At 40.0% G+C, this 23,261-nt stretch overlaps 1 protein-coding gene across 1 annotated transcript in view; it reads left to right on the forward strand.

Moving 5' to 3' along the window:
* EGFL6 (EGF like domain multiple 6) overlaps positions 1-23,261 on the forward strand; it is a 44,102-nt gene that overhangs the window by 15,448 nt on the left and 5,393 nt on the right. Inside the window, exons 5-9 of the mRNA XM_055803334.1 lie at positions 89-208; positions 2,581-2,715; positions 4,451-4,573; positions 13,735-14,064; positions 23,067-23,147. Coding sequence (XP_055659309.1) covers positions 89-208; positions 2,581-2,715; positions 4,451-4,573; positions 13,735-14,064; positions 23,067-23,147 — 789 coding nt within the window. The remainder of the gene's footprint in view (positions 1-88; positions 209-2,580; positions 2,716-4,450; positions 4,574-13,734; positions 14,065-23,066; positions 23,148-23,261) is intronic.

Raw genomic sequence — 23,261 nt, forward strand, 5'->3', positions numbered from 1 at the left:
TTTCTGCCTTCATCCAGATCAAACTTCATTTTAAGTGTGTGATCCCAGCCTAGAATTTTGCCCTTGTTATTTTAAATACTGTTTTCAGGTTCTAGGTCATGTGCCGTGGTGAATTGCCAGTATGGATGTGATGAAGTCAAAGGGGAGGTGCAGTGTCTTTGTCCATCAGGTGGCCTTCAATTGGGACCAGACGGAAGGACATGCATTGGTATGGTTAGAAAGCTCACTCTCAGCTGCTTTTCTATAGGATCCAAAAAAGATTCTGGGGAAAGGTTAAGAAGTCGTTAGCTCTCCTCACTGGCTTGAATAATGCTGCTTGTTACTCAGTGTGATGTAAAGTTTGCATGGGTTTTTTAACTGCTTTTGTAATACTGGCCGTGTAATTCTTTGGGCAAGTCCCATCCCCAATAAATAACTGAATATTTTGACATGATTTGGAGTCATTTACAGATTTAGTTTCTCCCTATTGCTTTGAGGCCATTAAATACAATGCTCTGCCTGCTGTCCTGCTGACATAATGCATTATAGGATTTGAGAGTTATGTTTGGATAGGGTTTTCTTTTACTGTGATGACCCATGGTGCAAACTTCTATATTTTTCTCCGGAAGCCTTGACATCAGTTTACCTGGGAGTTTCCTGGGATGAAGAAAGCATTGCTTATAATACTTGGCACTGTTCTGTGATACCATTTTACATTGTCATCTGACAAAGCAGTGCTACAGCATTGTAATCCAATGCTGAAATCATACCCATTTTAATAGTGAAGCTAAATGAGCTCCTTTCAAAACCCAACAGACATGAAACAAAGCTTCCAAAGCAGGGACTACTCCAACAACTAGAGAAGGAGGGACAGTGAAGTGCATGTCAGGGAGTAGCAGGAGCAGGGCAACTGTCTGTAGGTGTCCCTGCTTGAGCAGGGAGTTTGGACCAGATGACCTCGAGAGGCCCCTTCCAATCTCAACCATTCTGTGATTCTGTGAAAAAACTTTTTGCAATAAGTGCTGTCTACTAAAATGTTTTTAGTAACATACGTACAATACTGATGATTTCACATATTCTACATTCTTTCTGTCACAATGGTGCAAGTCCTTTGATCATAAAGGGCAGCTTGGACATGATACCTTACATGCAATGAATAACAGTAGCCAAGCCATTTCAGATGCTGCTGAACCAATACATACTAGTTGAATGATTTCTACAGCTTAGAGAATGTTTTAGATGTTGGGAAGTTTAACGTTCAAACATTAAAAAACTAATTTTAGCTTCAGTGGACAAAACAATATTATACTTAACATTTCAAACACAAGATTAAATAAATGCATTAACCAAGAGACACTGCTGTGTAGAAGGACAGTTACTATATGAATTGTTCTCTTTATCACACAACTGTACTATCGAGTCACATCTAAAGGTTGTATGGCCTGGGACTACTGTATCACCTTTAGAGGCTATGGAATAAATCCATGTGGATACTTGGTTCAACTTCCAAACTATAAAGACTCCAACATGAGAACAATACTTACTTCTTTCAAATGAAATTACTTCGTAATTGGAACTGTCTTGCTTTGAGTAATCAGCAAGGCTCTTGGACTACCGCTAGTCAGAGTTAAAATTTGTTTAAATTATTTAAGAGCTGTGTGAACATTGTAGACATACGTATTTAAATACAATAGATGAGTGGTTCTCTTAAATCTCTTACTGAATTATTCAGGCAACTGTTTTTATTCTTTTGGATTGAGTTTATTCTTATTTACCTTGCCTGCTCAAATGGATTTGGAAGAATGCTGATACATATGATAGAAGGTAAAATAGACAAAAAGGTACTTCAGAGGTTGGAAATAATCAGCTCCCTTCTTTCTGCATGACCTGTCATATATCATCAGTTCTCCATCTCTAAAATGAGATAGCATCTTCCTGCTGTATAGCATAAGTGCTTAATATATTGTAAGATACTCTAATACTCTGGTATTAGTTATAGAATCAGTAAAAACAGGTAAGCATTACCTGGCTATTAGTTTAATCCTCCTAAGAATAATGTTCTTAGGCTCCTCCCATACCAATCTTCCTCCTTCTCTCTGCAAGGTGTCTGACCCCATCACTACCTTGCCGGGCAGACCTCTCACAGCCTGGAAACTTCCTCTCCTCTACATCTTGATTTAGTCCAGCAAGGGAGAGGTGCAGAGATTCAGTAGAACCGTGGTTTCCTGTTTCTGCGGCTTTCTCTTAAAAGTATTCTCCAACACTTCCTTTCTCAGGGAAACCATGGAATTTGTGGAGTTCCTCCTGACCCTGCTCCATGACCTTAGGACATATCATTTTCCCCAGTGGGGAGAATCCCCACTGCTGTCTACCCTAGCTTTTACCATGCCAGGACTCAAAATCTTCCATAAAGTTCACAATTTGCTGCTTCATTTATATAAGCACATGCAAAAGTCACCCCCAGTGGGAAATTATAGGACTTATTTATTAAACACCTTGTGATAACCAAGACCAAACCATTCCCATGCAAATCCAAACTAGTTTTTGCTTTCCCATTTTACTTTCTCGTGGATCTGACCAGCATCCCTTCTCCTGCTCTAGACATTGATGAATGCTCCACTGGTAAAGTTGCCTGCCCTTACAACCGCAGATGTGTCAACACATTTGGAAGCTACTACTGCAAATGCCAGCTTGGTTATGAACTGAAATACGTCACTGGCCGTTATGACTGTGTAGGTAAGATTTAGCCCATGAATTTTCCTTCTTCATTCTTTTTCATTCCCACACTGTGCATCTTTCCTGTCATTGCCTGAAGCATGTTGACCTAGCCTTGGGATACTGCCTCAGAAATGGATAAAAGATGTCACGCTAAGAATATTCTTGATAGCACTTTGAATTTTTCTATGGGTTTTCCCTGTGACCTTATGAAAAACCTGATCACTGGCACTTGCAAATTAAATTGCCTCGTACCAAGACAAGATGTGCAAGGGCTTGTAGTAAATTAGCAACAGCTGACTACAAAGAAGTGCTACTTTGGGTTTAGTTAAAGAGCCATGTTTAGTCCTCTTGGCTTTCAACCTGTAATGAACAAGTAGTCCCACAATTATTTTTTTTGGGGTGGGGGGGGGTTGTGTCATTAATGAGGAATGCCAATCAAGTGCCTTCATGAATGTAAAAATAGTTGTTTGGCCGGACAGTACAGAACAAAAAAGTATGAAAATAATAGGTTTTAATTACTTTTCAGACCTCTCTTGCATGCCTAAGTTTCTCACAAACAAAAATAAATACAGGCAGAAAGTTATCTTGGCATGCCCAGGTGCTAAAACAAATGTCAAAACACCTTTAGTCCTGTTTCAATCCATTAGCTGAATGGTGGAAATACAGAAAAGTGTAAGTTACTGCAAGCACTGCAGCAGTATTATTCAAGCAGTTGACTACGTGAGGGCCTGGAAGGATTGGAACTACTACAAGAAGTGCATGCAAAACAGAATTTATGGGATTTGTTTATATTTGCTTGGTCTTGGGAGTTAGGGGTGGGAGGGAGAGTATAAGGCAGGTATTGGAAACTCAAGTTTGCATTTCCTGTTGTATGCAAATCCTGAGAGTCTTAAAGTGGAAAAAATAATTTTTCATACAATATGTGGGTAAAGACTGGGGAGGTCTCAGTAGTCAGAATTTTATCTTCAAACCTGAATCTCAGTCTCAGACACCCTATTTTCGAGTCAGTCTTCCTGCTACTTGTCTCCTAGCTGACTTACATCATGAGAGGACCTGTCAGCTGCTAAAAAAGAAGCAATCTGGGTAAAATGCAAGTGGTGCAATAATTTGTGCACCAGCTTGGCTCCCTCATGTGGGAGAAATCAGAAACATCTTTGTGATGTGGCAAAACGTGGGGAAAGGAAAACAAAATCAGCTAGTCTTGATGCTTGTTCATTTTGCTGTCAGTTGAACATAGTATTTTGTACCAAATTTTTCCTGATTATACTTTTTTCGTACAGTATCATGTGTATGCTGGAATGTTAAATAGAAAATCTCAATATCTTGGCATGCTCAGGGTCACTTTCCATTGCATTTGTTGTAGAACAAAGAAAAGAATGAGAAAGATGTAGTGCATATTTTTTTTTAATTGACGTCACACACTCTTTTGGTGCCTTTTGCGTTTTGTTAATAGAAAAGTGTGTACAGCCTACAGTTTGAATCCTGTTGTTAGTCACAAAATCACTGTGTTCACTTTACCTTTACTGGGATGCTCTACATTTTCCATGGATGCATATGCCAGTAGTTGTGCAGTTGGAGCTGATGTTAAACATTCTCTGTTAGTGTGAATTCTTCTGCCTCCGATGGACTCTGGACCGTCTTGGTCTAACACTAGTGCTTACAATACCTGGAAACAGATGGCTGGCACAAACAGGCTGTCATGTAACTTGAGTTTCAACACAGTTTTCACTGAAGCATTTATATTTTTCTCTAGATGTAAATGAATGTGTGACAAATACACACAGGTGTAACCTCCATGCACAATGTCTCAACACGGAAGGATCATTCAAGTGCAAATGTAAGCAGGGCTACCGAGGAAGTGGATTTGATTGTGCTGGTGAGTATCACTGGATGACAGGAATAGTGCTATGTTCTTTTTCTCTCATAATTGGTGCTTATAAGGCATTTTCTAGGAAATGTTACGCTGAACAGTACTGCAATACCAACCAAGCAAGACCTGTCCACAAAGTAATGTATTCCTTGTACGAGTCATTGTATAGTTAATACAGGTATTATTTGTTCAAATTCATTTTGCCTATGAGTCCCTAAGTCTCATAGTAGCACTAGGTATCGCAAGCAGAAAAGAGAAGAGAATTTGTCCTGAAGAAACAGAGAAAATAGCTTTAAAAAGTCGACTTTTCCTTGAACTCCTACAGCTAGCCTCTTGGAGGGCTGTGCAGTCCCTGTCAGAAGAGTGTCAAGATAACAGCAAAAAGTGAGAGGTGGGAGGAAAGCCATGACTTCTGTGCTAAAATATTTTCATTTACATTTTGCCATCGTTTGTCTATTGAATACTGAAGACCTCCTATAAAGATATCATTGCCTGGCTCTAACTGAATGTGACCCTCCTAGAAGAAAGAAAGAAAGGCAGTTCTTGTCTTTATGTTTGAAATTAACCTTTTTATTTAATACATTTATTAAACCTAGCAGAGGTTTCTCCTGCAACGTCATTAGAAATGTTTTCCTCAGGAGGACATCTGAGCTCCTGCTCAAAGTTTTTGAGTAAAAGACGTTGTGAAAACATTTTAAAAGTCCTTGTCTATAGCAGATGAAGTCTACATAATATATAAGCCTTTTTTTCCTGGGTCTTTTTCAAGTATCCCTTGATCAGATATGTATTATGATTATACCTCGTGGTCACAGATGTTCCAAGTCTTCATGTTTCTACTCCCATTATAATAGTAATTGAAACCTCCAATATCACACTGGTAAGTTAAAACCCTCATTAAGTTTATACTTACAGTAAAAAATGTTGACTTTTGACAATAAAAGCTAAACACACAAAAACCTGACTGGTACTGAAAGGTTTGATTTGGACACAGACTGCCATGGCAGAGATGTTTAGAAAGTTCTTCATGCTCAGATTCAATATTATGAACCAGTTTCCTTGCTAGGCCACATCCCTGGTGATACGTCACTGCAGCTTACTGCACTAGAAGGGTGTGGTGGGGTTTGAGACCTGACTGAATATCAAAGCAAACTGACATGGCACATCTTGATATGGTTCTGTTAAAACAACACGTACCACAGCTGAAATGTTAAACAAATACATCTCTAAACAAAAAGATCTGGGTTTTTTGTTGTTGTTTTTTTATTTGTAATGAGAAGCTGAAAATTTCAAAGGACAATCTTTTGACCAAATGTGTGTATAAAATGTTGTTTCTTCAAGCAGAAACAATTCAACAGGAATGTTTGTTTGAATATGAACAGAGGAAATATTTTAGGTTGTGGAGAGACTATGACACATTTTTAATGCCTAGTCCTGTAAAAAACTCATTGCTGAAGACTGGTGATTTCCATCTTCTCACTGGTGTTTCTATTGAATTTTTTGCTCTCTTTATGCATATTTCCTCGTGTCATGTTTCCAATTACCAAAGTCCACTATTTGTTTAGAAGAGGAAGGACCTGTGCATGCGTAAACTTAATAGAACACACTAAATTAAAGAGATTTAATACAACAGAGGGTAGAGGAATAACACACAGTAATGAGAGAAATCAGAGCCATAGGCAGGTCAAAAGGCAAGGGTCTAGCTAGAAAGGTGTATACAGCAAGGGGAGGGGGGCGTGGGGGGAACCAAGTAGGTGGTAGGTAAAACTTGAAAAGTGCTGGTGCTAAAAAGAGACTGGTTTCTCTGGTGGTAATTCCCACACATACATCTTTTTTTTAAAGGGAACAGATGGAGGTTCTTTCAACCTTGAATGTTTCAATAGTTGATTTTTACTGCAGTCCTCAAAAAAGTCTGACCAATGTAACTGATGTGGGCAGGACATGCATTTTGCTATTGGGGCAAATGTTTTTTCAGACAGCAACACAAACACTGATTACATATACAAACCTAAACTGAAACGCTAAGTATTCTCTGTGTCATATGGAAATTGTGGAAAAACTTTGGCTTTACTGAAGCCAAAGGAAGTTTTGCTATTGGGTGTAATATGATGGGAACGCTATCCTGGGAATTTGGGTGCTGGAGGCTGTGCCAAAGGAAGTTTTGCTATTGGGTTTAATATGATGGGAACACTATCCTGGGGATTTGGGTGCTGGAGGCTGTGGCTACACATTTCTTTTGGCGGCAGCAGCTGCAGCTCCTACAGCCCATCTCAGCTCCCAGCAGATGGGCCTGGGGTTAGGCTGCAGCTAAACTAAATGCTTCTTAAGTATGTTCTCAGTACTCCAGATAATTATTCCCATAGGGTGGGAATTCCATTTTCACAGGGAAGCATTATTTCTTTATAGCAATTGTCTCTAGTACATAACAAACTGGCTACCATGGCAGCAGTATTAGCTTTTTATAATAAATGGAAAACGTTGTAATAGATAGCTTTGGTTTCAGAGTATGAAATGCAAGTAACTAAGCACATTGTTTACGATGAAGCTTCTATGGCTACATCTCCTCATGCTGCCAAATAACCTAATAAGTGAAATAATGTAAAATTCACCTTTGCACAGAAGGTGGGGGAAATACTTTAATTTAATTTGTATGTCAATATACTAATTTAGGAGAAAGCTGCTGGAGCATCAGGCTGCAAACAGTGCTGCTTGTATGCGTATGACCTGTGATTGTTCAGCCTTTGGCCATTTAACACTCCTATATGCATGAAACTACAGGGCTGTCAGCCTGACCTCGATGCCAGGGAAGGTTACAGAGCAGCTCATCCTCAGTGCCATCACATGGCACGTGCAGGACAACTGGGGGATTAGGCCCAGCCAGCAGGGGATTATGAAAGGCAGGTCCTGCTCGACAAACCTAATCTCCTTCTACAACAAGATGACCTAGTGGATGAGGGAAAGTCTTTGGATGTTGTCTACCTAGACCTTAGTAAAGCCTTTAACACCATCTCCTACAGCATTCCCCTGGAGAAACTGGCTGCTCATGGCTTGGACAGGTGTACTCTTTGCTGTGTTAAAAGCTGGCTGGAGAGCTGAGCCCAAAGAGTGGTGGCAAATGGAGTACATCCAGCAGGCAACTGGCCACAAGTGGTGTTCCCCAGGGCTCAATACTGGGGCCAGTTCTGTTTAATGTCTTTATCAACGATCTGGATGAGGGGATCGAGTGCACCCTCAGAAGTTTGCAGATGACACAAAGTTGCAGGGGAGTGTTGATCTGCTTGAGGGTAGGAAATCTCTGCAGAGGGATCTGGACAGGATGGACTGAGGGGCATAGGCCAGTTGTGTGAGGTTCAACAAGGCTTAGTGCTGGGTCCTGCACTTGGGTCACACCAGCCCCACACAACGCTACAGGCCTGGGGCAGAGCGGCGGGGAAGTGCCTGGTGGGAAAGGCCCTGGGGGTGCTGGCTGGCGCCGGCTGAACATGAGCCAGCAGTGTGCCCAGGTGGCCAAGATGGCCAACAGCATCCTGGCTTGTACCACAAACAGTATGGCCAGCAGGACTAGGGAAGGTGTTGCCCTCCTGTACTTGGCACTGGTGAGGCCGCACCTCAAACACTGTGTTCAGTTTTGGGCCCCTCACTGCAAGAGGGATGTGGAGGTTGCTGGAGCGTGTCCAGTGAAGAGCAACAAACCTGGTGGAGGGTCTAGAGAACAAGTCCTGTGAGGAGCAGCTGAGGGAACTGGGGTTGTTTAGTCTGGAGAAGAGGAGGTTCAGGGGGGATCTCACTCTCTACAACTACCTGAGAGGAGGTTTCAGGCAGGTGGGAGTAGGTCTCTTCTCCCAGATAATTAGCGACAGGACAAGAGGAAATGGCTTTAGGCTATACCAGGGGAGGTTTAGATTGAATGTTAGGGAAATGTTTTTCACTGAGAGGATGGTGAAGCATTGGAACAGGCTTCCCAGGGAAGTGATTGAGTCACCATCCCTGGAGGTATTTAAAAAAGTCACCATGTGCTTGGCGACATAGTTTGGTGGTGGACTTGGCAGTCCTGGGTTAACGGTTGGACTTGATGATCTCAAAGATCTTTTCCAACCTAAATGATTCTATGAAACATTGGAGGCTGTTCCTAAACTGTCTCTAGCACACATTTCATTTGAGAATTCATAGAGATGTAATCTTTCAAATGCTCCCTAAAAGGGTCCTAGCCATTTCCACATCTGGCCTCTGTCTTGCTGCAATCTGTTGCTGTTCTCAGGTTCATGTGTTTCCTGATTTCCTATTGTGCATTGAAAAACCACATTTCCCTCACCACATGTTTCTTATGCATATTTCAGCTTTTATTTAAGAATAGAGTCTCACAAGGTTCCATAAGCAATTAAGATTCCTGTGGGGAAAATTAACCTATTTTTGATTCACTTTTTTGTTAGGAAACTACAAAATATCAGGAAAAATCAGTACTAACTTAAAGCCTACAACCTTCAGGTGTCACTAAGGAACTCAACAATGACACTTTTGTTATTGCCTGGCTGGAGGCAGAGGTTACAATTCTTCTTTATGCTTTGCTGAATATCGAAATGGCAATGCAAAGTCATGCCAACTCTCTCTGTGCCTCTTGTATTATTCATGTTCCTTTTTTGCTCAAAGAGGAACCCCTAAGACGCATATATAATTTTGCTTTCTTTTTAACTTGCCAGTCCTGAGAAAAGTTGGGTTTGACATAATAAAATTTCAAAGCTTAAGAAGTGATTCTGGTCATATCACTGGTGAGATTCTTACAATTCAAATCAGTATGGAGCCAAATACTGTTGTCATCCTTTAACGAACAGCACTTAGGCTTTGGTCAGCTCACATTTCCTACTGGAAGCATTGCTGGCTGGTGTAGTCATGTATTAAGCACAGTCTGGCATAATGAACTTGCACAGATTTCTCAAAACATCCTTCCCTGTGTAAGATGGTAAGAATTTTAGAAATGAAACAGGCTGGGACATCTACCAAACATCATTGGTAGGTGATATTCAGTGGTGCTTAGAAGAGAATAATAGTGTAGAACCTGTGTTTTAACCTATCTATGAAAGCTTTCAGACTCTCTTAAGACTATCTAAAAGAGGTTGATAACTTACAGAATGATTTTTTTAAACTATTTCCTGCTTATCTATTTTTTACTCACATCTGCAGACTCCCCCTAAATGTGATAAATGGTTGTCTGTATCCCTCATCTCCTCCCCAGCTTTTATAGACAGAAGGTACAAAGAGCTACAAAAGGATTTTAAAGCCAATCTCCTAGGCTTGTCTCTCACCAGGTTTTTAAATGTATTGCTAGGTGTGAAGGTGGAAGCAGCGCAGTGCCTGCTGGAGTGCAGAGCAAGCTATCTCCTACTGCAACCCACTTATGTTCAGAGCCCCAGCCGGCACTGGCTGCAGTCCAGGATGTGTGGGAGGAGAACGGATCACTGTCTGTCCCTGTCCTGTATCATCCCCTGAGTATTTGCCTTTACACAATGCAGCACAAGACAGGGGGTTGGCATCTGCACTCTCTGTTTTTTCGAACTCAACTTTCACAGTTTGGTCATTAGACATCCTACACCAAGTTGTTTCTGTGATCTTACAATCTTGTACAGCAACTGATGACAGAAAAGACTTACTTCTAGCCCTCACCTGCCTTTGTTTTTCCAACTCATGCTTTAATTCTCTCTAATTCAAAGCAAAGTTATTTTCATAATAGGGCAATAAACACAAGCTGTAGAAGAGCAGGAGGAATTAATCTGTTTTCTGATGGAAGGTATGTAAAGAAGAGCTGGGATGAAATGCACTACATTTCACTTTCCAAAATTCTCTATGTAGTCGCGTGGACAGATAAATGCACAAATGTTTGTGAGCAACACCTGTGCATTTATATGCATGTCTTGGGGCAAAGGGTCCTGAAAAATCACTGCCTCAGCTGTAGCACCCCATGTTGCCAGAGAAGGGGAGCTGTTCATTCAGGCAAGTCCACAGGCAGTGGATTCAACAGAACAGAGTTTAAGGTGGTCTGTCCTTATGCTGGTTTATTCCTCCTGCAATTTATGGGTAGACATAAAAAGCCTCAAATGTACACCTCCAGCTATTCTAAAGCTGAATGCAGATTAGAAGGATACTAGTGGTATATTCTAAAATACGCTTGGTGTCTAGTCCCTCTGTGAACCCATGAGCATGCAGATTTTCATATTGCAGCAGCAAACTGGAGTCTGCAAGCACTTGAGGATTTATACACTTTCACCCCCCTATTTTTTGTCACTTCTGTCAGTTGATTTTCAGCTTACCTCTGCACGTACAAGGAGATTGGTATTTTAACACCACAGAGGTTATTATGTTGAGCTCTAAGAATTTTTCATTTCACTAGGAAGACTTCAAAGCAGAAACTACAAGCAGATGTTCAGGTTTGCTGAGCAGTCAGTCCTGGCTTGAAAATCTCCACAGCCTCTTTATTAGCAGCCTGAAGTTTCTTGTTACTGATTGTCAAGAGGGAAATTGGAATGACACTTTCCTGTTAAATTTTATTGCTGCATTCTGAGTTTAGACACAGAGAACCTTACATCTTTCATGGTATCACCCTCCAGAGGAAAGGCTCACTTAGGGGACTATTAATGAAGAGTTTACTTGCAAGTATCTGACAAGCAAGGCTTGTTTTATGCAAAGGAAAAGAAAATCAGTATCTTCAATTTTGATTTAATTTTTTAATTGGCATCTGTTTACTTTACTATTCCAACTGCAGCCTCAAAAACCCTGAATGCTCCAGTGAGCACACCAAGACAGTCTGATTCTGCTCCTGGGATACTAAGTAGCATGTAGTTGCATTTGCCATAAATAAAATGTGACAGATTGACAGTGACAAGATCGTATTTTCCAGGAGTGAATATAAATTCAGGGAAATTTCCCCTTTTCCTACTAGGCTATGGTTCTGTTTTATTAACCAATGTTTTTTCTTCTGCTATATTACTAATTACATAATATATATATTATATATATTATGTTTCTGAAAAGAAACACACAGAAAGAAGCACTACAAGGTTACAAGTCCAGTCCATCTGTCCCAAAGTACTACTATAAAATTTATATTATTGCAAAGTGAGGAGCAAAATAGGAACATATTCTTGCCCTGATAATGCAATCACTAGACAGAAAACAGAGGGAAATAAAAATTGCTGATTTCACCATTTGCAGTCTAAAAAGTCTGTAGGCACTGTGGCATCAATACTGATCAAGACTCAAAAATAGGAAGCAATATACAAGGCTATTCTGACCCACTGGTGGAAATAGTCTCCATCTACAGAAGAGCTTTTGTACAGCACACTGGAACTGCTCAGCCCTCGTTATTTCCTAGGTATGTCGCTGTCGGCAGCTTATAACATGGTTGTGCTATCCTACCTGCCAGTCCTTCTTCCCCACCCACAAAGATTCAGGCTGTGGCCAGCACGAGAGGACTGAGTACATAATTGTATACTGACCAGTCACATCATAACAGTCATGAAATCCTGAGTTGATTCAAAAGCCTCATTGCCTCAAGCCTCAAAGTCCATTGCCATGGATTTTAAACCCCAAAGACGCTCCTTTCCTCAGTAGCTCTGGTACTATGACAGGTAGGGACTTGGAGAATTCTAGTGGAATCCTTATGGTGGGATCTGATCACCTCATAAACTAGAACTCCTCAGATTTATGTCTTCCCTAAAACATGCGTATTTGTTACACAAACCCTTCCAGACCTAGTTTTGGCACAGTGGTTTTCCTTGACTGACGTTCAGCAGCAACTCGTGTTGCTGATAAAAAGCAACACCAGCAGTATTGCTGTAATTTCTCCTTTGAATTTGCTTTGTACACATACCTTGAGCAAACTGATCCCAAGTAGTCCTGGCTTTGACCCTCAGTTATGATTTGGCCATCAGCACAAAGAACCATCAGTCTTTGTCAGATGACAGAAGAGTACATCTGGAAGGGACTAAAAAAGATCAGTTAGCCTGGTTTTTTAATCTGAGGCAGATCATATCCAGTATATTAATGACAGATTGTAGCCTAACTATTTTTTAAAACTTCTAGTGATATAATCTAATAATCAAATAATCTAAGTGGCTTGCTCCTGTGTTTTACTACCCTATAGCAAGAGTAGTAAGTTTTTCATAATATGTAACTAAAATCTCTCCTCATTTCATGTAAACTGATAATTTTCCCATCTTAAGAGAACATGGAGAACACCTGGCCAACATACTGTCTCAAAGGAGCACTTTGTGCTGCTACTGGGTCCCGCCACTGGTGGACAACCAATCCTGCCTCCCCACATCCCTAGAAATGCATCTTCAAATGGTTTCCTGTGACAAATGTCCCTCGTTCAAGCATCCAAACACAATCTGATGATTGTAGAGAGAGAAAAACTGAGTTTTAAAAGAAATAAAAAGCTTGTGTCTTGGAACTTAATACACTGACAAGGAAAACATGACTTGAAAATCCAGGTTGATATGTAAATGTAAAAATGTCCTCTTACCAATGAACGTTTTGAAGTTTTTGCCTGGCTGTAGAGGGTATTTGACTTCATTATACCTCATAGAAGGGAAACCCCCAAATTTAGGGTTTTTTTCTTTTGTTTTACAGATTTGAACAATCTCAATTGATTTTTACCCCACTATTAAGTTTTTATCTTCTGGCAGCCTTTGTGTTTCTGAGCAGAATCCAAAGTTGCAAGATCCTACAAAACTGGTTATCTTTTTAGTATTTTGTATCCAAGAGGAATAATAAAATAGTAAAAATCTAATCATTTGGCATTCTCGGATGCCTCTGAATTTGTGCGGTTTACACCTTAGAATTGAATATCCCTTAGAGCTAAATGAAATATGACGGAGCAGCTTGATGTATCTTCTCTCAAAATACACTCCATTTCAGTGGCTTTCAGCCTGTCATGCAAGGAAAGTTAGACCAGAGAAGTTACACAGGAATCCAAATGAGGTTATGACGGAGGGTCGCTTTGGTCTTTTCACTGTAACTCAAACAGGGGGGTGGCTATACAACAGAGCTAAACATGTGCATGCGTATTCGGTTCTGTGCGGACTGAACTTAACGGTAGAGCATTTGGCTCCCATTTATAAATGTCATTGCTGAATGATTCCTTAGATGAATATTTAATACTTTCTTCTTGGTTCTAGTTATCCCTGAAAAGTCAGTGAAGGAAATTGCAAGAATCCCTGGGACAACTAAGGACACAATTAAGAAACTTCTCACACATAAAAACAGCGTGAAAAAGCATGAAACAATTAAGAATGCGATCCCAGAAGCAGCTGTGACACCATCTTCTAAGACCCACTTGCAGTTACTGGACTATGAAGGTGGTATTGATCTTGGTAAGAGCTACAGGGAGGAAGAGAAAGAAGGTGAAGCTACTGCAGAAGAGGAGGCAGAAGAGTCAGATGAAGAAGAGAAGGAAGATTTTGAGAATCAAATTGACCATGAGCAAAGCCTTAGAGGAGATGTCTTTTGTAAGTTTCTTAATTTTTAAAAAATCTGGATTCAATGTAAAATATATAAGCGTATATATAAAAATATATATAAACACTAACAAAATAATCACAAAACATTATAGCCATTTTAATCAGAATTGATTTACATTATTTATTTATTTATTTATAGAAGATTAACCTAATATACTGACTGGTGAGACTAAAGGCATGGAATGTCCCTGTTAGGGGAATCTGTCTGTTGTCAATATGAGCAGAGAGGGAGTGCATCATCCTGACGGGCGCTCTGCAGGCTGTGCTTTCAGAGCAGCTTAGGCATAGCACATAGTTTATCCCCATTTTCTTCACACAAGCCCTAGCAAAACAGGATACTGTGCTGCTTCATTACAAGTAAGAATAATTAGCTTTGACTTGTGGCAGGGATACTGGTCATCGTAAGTAGTGTGCATGGTTCAGAGGAAAAACATAGACTGTGGTGTCCTTGTGTTTCAAATCATATCAACCATATAATAGGCACCACTGTTGTTCATGTCGTTCCCAACAGAAAAATAACTACATGAATCACAGAGTGTTTGGGTTTTTTTAAATGTGAGAGTTTATCTGAATGGACACACTCAAATTTAAAGTATTTGATGGTATTTGAGCTGGAGTCTTGCTTAATATCTGACATTAGTCGTTTATCAGGAAGAATGACATAGTCTGCTTTCAGGTGTTTCCTTCCAACTATTATCTTGTATGCCATGCAATTCCTTGCTGTGCTTTTTAAAGTTTTCAGATGCACTTTAATTGGTTTTTAGTACAGCTGGCTCAAACCCTCTTCAAGGTAGAGGCAAAACCACGTAATATGAAAAATACACCCTGATTTATTATACTCATTCATTATACTTTCTCTTTTCCAATGTATAGAAAAATAATGAAAACAGTAACTGCAATTCTGCACCATATTTCATAATGATAAAAATGAACACAAAATAAGTTAGAATTCAAATCGTTTCTATTTGATTTGAAGACACATAATTTTTTAAAAGGAAAGATAGTTTTAAAGTCATCTGGAAAAAATTATCTGTAATATTACTACTGTAAGAAAGCCAAGAAAAAATGTGATTATTCACCTAAATACATTTGAGAATACAAGCTTCTTTGCCAAAGGTATGCTTATCCTAAAAGTATTTTTTTTTTTCAGTTTTCAGTGGTAATTGGCCTGTTTCAGTTCAGGCTAAGGATGTATATTAACATTGCTTCCCCAAATTATGCTAGCAAGCTGATAAACAGAGTGAAGTCAGGTCTTTGTTCACCAGCCTCCTCTTTCCCTGCAAATATTAACAGTGAGTGCTTATGGCATATTTCGAGTTTGCTGACAATACCAAACTAGGGAGAGCGACCCATAGGCTGAAGGGCAGCGCTGCTATTAGGAGGGACCTGGCCAGGCTGTGGAAACGAGCTGACAGGAACGTTATCCAGTTCAACAAAACCAAATGCAAAGGGAGAGAAAAGCCTTGTACAACATTACAGACATGGGATGACTGCTTAGGAAGAAGCTTTGTGGAAAAAGGGAAGTGATCCTTCCCCTCCATTTGGCACTTGTGAGACCACATCTGAGGTGCCGTGTCCATTTTGGGGCTCTCCATTACAAGACAGATGAGGACATACTGGCATGAGTCTAGCAGTGCTCCACCAAGGTCAGGGGCCTGGAGAACACAGTGTATGAGGAGAGGCTGAGAGTAAAACTTTTATTTAGCCTTAAGAGAAGCTAAGGGGAGATTTTATAGCTGTCTTCAGCTATCTAATGGAAGGTTATAGGGAGACACAGATTCTTCTTGAAAATATACAGTAATAGGACAAGAAGTAATGAATATAAGTTGGAACCAAAAAAATTGATTAGATATTGTGAAAATAATATTTTAACATGAAAGTGGACAAAAATTTGTACAGGTATGCGGAGAGGTTGTGAAATATCCATCTTTGGAGATATTCATAATATGACCGAGCTGGGCTTTGAGCAACCTCTTGATCATACTAATGACCTACAGATGTCCCTTCCAACCCACATGATTCTGTGATTCATTCTACAATTTCAGCTGAGCATTTCAAAGCAGTTTAGAAAGTGGTGGTATCCAGTGTGTGTAGACCTGCATCCTGGAAGACACTTAGATGCCTCTTTGGTACCATAAGCATGTAAGCTCACAATTCAGGAATCGGTGACATTTCCAAAATGTCAAAACAGCTGCCACCTAGCCACATGCAAAAATATACTTCTGCAGGTCAGCTTTTAACTGGACCAAGTGGTGAAAAGTTTCTGGCTAACGGTGCCATGCCTCCAAAGTTGAGGATCCTGTGCTCAGGATGCTACTCTCCCTCTGGCCAGCCACACTGAATTCATTACCTCAGCCTATCTCTTTACTCAGCCTTTCACTCCTGACAAGCTTATGACACTTCCTGCCATCTTCTAAGGATCCTTTCATATATCTCTTACCTAAAAGAAGTAGCAGGTGCAAAAGCTGAAGCCAAATTAGGGTTGAAGTTTTCACTGGATGGCAAGCTACCCTTGCAGTTCAGCATTACCATGCTGGTACGGCCAAATGCATTTGAGAGTCTCAGACCAAAGCATTAAGTGACTTGCCACAGTTCTCTCACAAGAAGCAATAAAATCCAGGTCTTCTGATGGCCAGGCTCATACTTTAACGATTAGAGAATTCTGTTTCACACACATTTCTATTCTTGTCTTTACAAAATTTCCACTGCAACTGACAGCAGTGACAATTAATATTATTGCTTGAAAATACTAAAGCACTGTGTTTTATCTATATTTTTGCCTGCACTGTCATTGTTCCAGTCACATTTGTCTGAATTTTCCATTATTGGTATAAGGGATTTATATGATGAACATGCTAGAGAGATTTTATTTTGCCAGGGGATACTGGCAGAAGGTTGGTGTGCTTCGTGATACAGGGATACCAGTATGCCCCAGATGTACTTTCATTAAGTATGTGAATTCTGTATTATTTATGGCGTTCTTGTTTGATACCAACTATGTAGAGGACTTAAGGCATTGTGTCATTCACATTTTTCTTTCAGGATAGGTTGCATATATTAATTGTGTTTCCTTTCCTTTAAAATTTTCATATGCTATACTTGATCCTTGTTATTATAAAAATTCAGTCACGATTGAGGCACTTAATTGCTTGAACATTTGGCTTTAAAAACACTTTTAATGATACTGAGTGATCTTTTGGAGTACATCTTTAACTCAGACGTACAGCTTGTAAATTTACACATTGGCTTTTTGCCCCCTCTGCTGACGTCTATTCAGCAGTGATTCCGTTACTAACCCATTAAGTTCCTCCATATAATCCTCTCAGTTCACATAGTATCTGTGTTTTGTTATTAATATTGATATTGTTTTTCTTCCAGGGAGAGTACTTAATTAGGAAAATGGGTAGATCACACTTTTTAGAGATGTTAATTAGTATTTTTAAATTCATGTATTATTTTATCATTGTAGTTTTACTACATAATAAATACATAAGGAGCCACAGAAAAATACTGTAGAGAAAAAGGGAATTATTATATGGAAAGGGAATTTATTAAAATAGACCAACTATCAAAATAAAGGACCTTTGTGAAAACTATTACTCACAGGGTTTTTTAAAAACAGAATATTAAAGACAGTGAAGCCCCCAGCATTTAAGAAATGTCAAAAATTAATCTGTGAAAACATATTTTTCTTCTTACATTGTTATACCTTATGATACTGCCTGTAATGACTTTAAATGACTGTTTTCCATGGGATCCCTACCTTGTTCAGTGTGAAGGAAGGACCTGTCCTGCTGTGAAAGGTGCAGTTTAAAAAGTAGGACTCTGTGTCCTATTGATGGCAAAAATTGCAGATGTATAGAAAATAAGAGTAAACCAAAGTATTGGAAAGCTGCTTACTGTGTGAGAAATGTCCTTTCTATACAGGGAAGGAGACACAGAGAGGTGGAACAAAGTGCTTGGTTATATAGGCAGTGACTGTACAGATGTCTCCAGACTCAAGCTAGAGGTGAACCCTGTCATTTTCTAACATTTCAGTGCTTTTCATGTACCATTTGTAATCCAGAATGGTATTGCTAACTGGAACTAAATTCCATATTCTGTACTCTTATCAGTTTATGAAACTCATATCGTGCTTAAAACACTCCTATAGTATCATGTAGCCAGCTGTGTTCATTACAGAGCCTCTTCCTTTGATAGCACCAAGAATGAGAAAAAGGTTTTGGATTATTATTTGGCAGTAGTAAAAGTGGACTGTTTCCCTTACAGGTTCTAGGCTCTTAATTCTGAACAAGAGCACTCTCTCAGATAATGAGGATATTTGCTCTTAATCTTATTCTTTTCTGATAATTAGACCACTGTGTGAGTAAATAATGTTCAGACAGCTCAGTCCACAGCTATAGATAAAAGTCTCAAAAGATGTCAGACATCTGGCAAATGTAATTCTTTCAGAGGAGGATGTGGTAGCACAGATGTGGCATATTCCTTTGAGTCTGACATAGTGATACACTGCATATATGAGAAGCTAGTCTTCATTTTACTACCTCTTATATTCTGCTTGATTTTTTTACAGTGCCCACTCTGGTTTTCTGGGTTTTTTTTATGGGCTTTGAACATCAGAGAGCAGTGTTAGAAAGACAGTGAGTACCATTTTTGTGAGAGTCCCCACATGCTGCAGTTTCAGGCACTTCAGAAATTCTGTTGCCCACAACTAACACACTTAAATACATACGTGCTTGTATTCTGCTATATAACTGTTCCTCCAATATAGCTGCCTCAGCAAGAGCTCAATGTGATGCCATAGATGATTTATTAGAAACACAGTCCCACTAACAGGGAAAAAAAAGGAATTAAAGCTTTAAGGATAGCACATGCATTACTGCAGATAAATAGAAGGTTACTTCCAAGCTATAAACCAAGCCATGTTTTTCAGACAAAAATGTCATTTCCAAATGCAGTATAAATAATTTTACATACAGCTGTTGGGAAAGCAGAGAGGTGAAACCAAGTGCATACAAAGGAGAATTTATCAGTGTTTCAGTAAGCTCCATTAGCACCACAGCCACTTAGCAGTTGCTTACCAGTGCTTTTGTACTCTTTCTGAAGGGTGCCCATAAAACAGTGTTCCACAGACCTATTCTACTGAGCTTCTGCTTGTTAGGTTTGGGGGTTTAGCTGGGTTTTTTTGCTTTTTTTACTTTGAACCTTTTAATGTTGCAGTTTAGTCCAAACAGCACTTTTCCAGATGTGCTCCTGAAGCTTCCTATTGCTTTCACGAGCTCATTGGCCCTTATTTTGACTTACAGACCAAGTTGAGGGTCTGTCTGCCTGGTACTTTTCAGGCGGACCTAAGCTTGCTCCAGTTGTGCTCCAAGCAAGCCAGGTGCAAGCCAGCTCCAAACAAGAAGTTACATAGTCAAGAGTTGGTGCAACTGGCAGACCAGTGCTAACAAACCTGTTTGGCAGGCAGAGTGAACTGGTGTCTGCCTGCATTTCTAGGAGGACACTGCTGTGCACTGTATGAAAGGATATGCTTGAACCTAACTAACTGTTTTGCTATATCTTGTAGTAGCAGTCCACTGTCCTCCTTTACTTCGCTATCTAAAGGTCCCCAGACAAGGGGCTCTCAAATCTCATCTATGTCATTATGCGCAGCACTCCTTGTAAGCCTGGTGTTTTTAAAGTGGAATTCTAGTTTCATGTATAAATTTGTTTCTAGATCCCCTTCGTGGCACTTTATTTAGGCACATTTATACTAGAACAGTGTCTCAATGCTTCTTTTCAGCACTACTTTCTCATTTTCTGAGGTTATTGTTAAGAAGCATTTCCACGATTGCATACATCCCCAGTAGTTTCAGAGTTGCTTTATGAGTCCTGTTATTTTTTAGGGAAGTACTTCCAGCCAGATAGAGCTGGCTGGGGCTGTTCTGTTTTGCAGAAGGTCTCTTTCCTTGCGGCAGTTCTTGATAATATAATACAACTGACAAACCACATCTAACATGTCTCAGAGGTTCTTACTCCTCAGAACAGGGGAAATACTTAGATACATGTTGCAGGTAGCAACACTGAATTTCTTGCAGATGTAAGAACCTGTGTCAGCAGTAAGGTGGCTGTTCTCAGGACCAGAACATCACCAATTTATTTATGGCCAGCTCATCGCAGACATTCATAGACACAACTCGTATGGAAATCGGTGGTAGTTAGTTACCTCTGAAGGTAACTCTGAAGACCAGGGCATTAGTTCTCTCTGCCACTAATTCCTGCTCTTAATATCAACCCATCTTACCATATAAGAGTATCATGGTGACATCAACAGTTAAAAATGTATGGCACCATGATATGAAGAGTTTTATATGCAGAGATTATATAGTAGATAGTGCTGCAGATAAGTACATGGGTGGGCACCAGCAGTCCAGGAGGAAGGATAGACTCAGCTGTGCCTAAAGTAGGATGTTATGTGAGCTTTTGTTTTTCTTCGAGTATGTTCTTAGGGAATGTAAGACAAGGCCTGCCTTTCTGCAAGTACCACTTGACAGCAGAAGAGCTGAAAAGAGAAATCCTGCCTCCTGCCTAGTACTTAGGAGGGGGTAGACTCTGGATCCTGGCTATGTCCAGTGATGGTCTGATGTAAAAGGCAGGCACATTCCAAGAAGTAAGGTTTCTTGGAAACCTTTCTGTAAGCTGTAGCTTACAGTTTCTTATAATACACAGCTGGTATCTTCCAGTAAGTGGAGAACCTGAGTGTAATGCCTAACACTGAAAACAAAAATAGATTTGGATACAAAATTTGGCTCTTTTTATGTGCATGACAGTTCTTCACTTGAAGCATCTGCAGCACTCAGCTACACCTGCATGTATATCCCTCAAAAGAATTCAAGTGTAATTCAATAACTCAATAAATAAATCATTCTGGCAGCTGCTGTGTTCTGTTAAATCACTCCACTCTTTCCAGAACTGATCATATTTTAATAGCTCTCTTCGTTTTGGCAAGAGTTTTCACAGCCTCAGCCTCTTTCACTAAGCGTGAGGCCAAGTTTATGGCATGACAGTAAACTTAACACCTAATCTCTATGTGCCTGTTCCTAAATGTGTGTATGTAGACATATATTAATTTGGAGAAAGATACATCAGTCCTTGCCTTAAGTAAGAATATTATCCAGGTGATCTAAGCAATGGTCTGGGTGAGCGGAAGGCTGCAAGGGCAACAAGAGGGGACACGCTCCTGGCAATTCATCAGAAAGCTCGTAAGATTGCATGAGTCTCCTTTCTCAGCTTAATTCAGCACCTCAGGAAGTGCCTCCAGGGCCTCTTCATTAGTATGTTTTCTCTGGTGTACACACAGCAATTTTTGACAGTTTTGAAGAAGAGGAAAGGTTAAGTAGATGGCATAGTTTTTATAGTGCTAGGAGGCTCTGGATTGTAATGGGTTTTAAGTATATTCTTAAAATTGAGTATGTGTTTATGACTGCGAATATGCTGGAGCATTTCAGTGGAAAGCCCTAGCTCAGTGGAACTCATGGGAGCAAACTCCCCTCTGAACAAATAAATGTGCGTGCACGTGAAAGTAATGACTTTAAAATATTTGGCATTTGTGACTTTCTGATAGCATGTATGTTGATACAGTGCGGAGTAGGGAAAAGTAATTTCTGTTTCCATAGCTGGCACTATTCCAATCATCTGGCAGTGCTGAGGAAGCCTGAGCTTTCCTTAGCACTGCTGCCCACGTGATGTGGCTGAAAAGTGAACTTCAGTCTGCCAGGCCTTCCACTAACACCTTTTGTAAGCAGTAATCCAAAGGATCCTCCCTCACTCCTCCTGTAAAATGGCACATTTAAGCTGTTTTCATAGGTTTGTATGCATATATCATAGGTATCATCTGCATATGTGTTTGCAAAGGATAGAATCCTCTGCCAGTGAAAGCAGCCTTTCCCTTTATCTCATGTGGGATTAGTTACCTACACAGGCTCTGCACAAAGAAGTCGAGATTATCGAGTGCACTTCTCTATTAATCACTTAAAATAGTACAAAAGAAGCTCAGTCATAGAATTTTTAAAATACTTAGAGTATTTTAGAGTAAGTAAGAGTTTGCAAGCTTCTGTATCTTCGTAGCTTATCAGACAAGGGAGGTTTTGCCTTGGTCTCTTGCATCTGCTGCTGAAAAATAGTGCTTCTTGAGTAACTCCTTTAGGTCAGTATCGTAGAGAATGCACATTGACTGTACTGCTATACTGACTCTTCCAGTTTGGCACAAGACACATCAACCAGTTTTTTACAAAGGAACTTATTCAGGGGTTTCCACCAGGACTGGTTATCAAAACATCAGGCTGTGCTTGCCAGCTGTTGCAGGGAGGGTGAGGAAGAGGTAGAGCAGTCACTGTGCCCTTCCTTCCCAACAGGCATCAGAGTTTACCAGGTTTGCAGGACAGCATGTACCCCAGCAGAGTACAGCTTCAGAAAAATAATTTCCTGGGAATTCTGTTACAGTAGCACCAGGTATCACTCACCTGAATACAGAGCTGCAGGCCTTTGATCCCCCAATGTTTATGACATTTACAAAGTCTCTGACATTACCCAATTTTTGAGGCTGCTGTTGGCAAAGTGCTGCCAAGCCACTGAGTTGTTGACTTCACTGTCTGGTAGAGTTCAAGTACTTTGATCATTAGTTGAAGTTTTGTAGCAAGAAAGTAGATCACCACGCCAAAGAAAGATCATGTTCCACATTTTATGACCTTGTGAATCTTGTAACTCCATTGCCCACAGCTTAGAAGGCACAGTGCTGTGCAAAACAGCAGTTTAAATAAAGTTTTAAAATTCAGAGTTAGTATCTAACTGGGGTTAGGAATGCGAATTTGGTGGTGGGGTGGAAAACACATACGTTGAGTTATTTAAATAAACGATGGCAAATTATGATACTTCCTTGGTATAAAGGGATAAAGTTCCATTTTCTGTTCCTGTGATGACTCAGCAACTTGACAAGTTGTTTTCCCTAGTTCCCAAGGTGAAAGAAGCAGCTGCTTTCAGCCCTCGTTTGGCACAGAGGAAGGTTCCAGTGTCAAGACCAGAGCAAGAAGGTAGATTATTTTTATTCCACAGTATTCATTTTCCTGTGTATTATGTGTTTTCATGACAACCTATATTAGCTAAGGCAGAACCAGTTTAAAAGCCTTTAACATAAAACAAAGGTT

The sequence above is a fragment of the Falco peregrinus genome, chromosome 4 (assembly GCF_023634155.1).
Source record: "Falco peregrinus isolate bFalPer1 chromosome 4, bFalPer1.pri, whole genome shotgun sequence".
Taxonomy (NCBI): domain Eukaryota; kingdom Metazoa; phylum Chordata; class Aves; order Falconiformes; family Falconidae; genus Falco; species Falco peregrinus.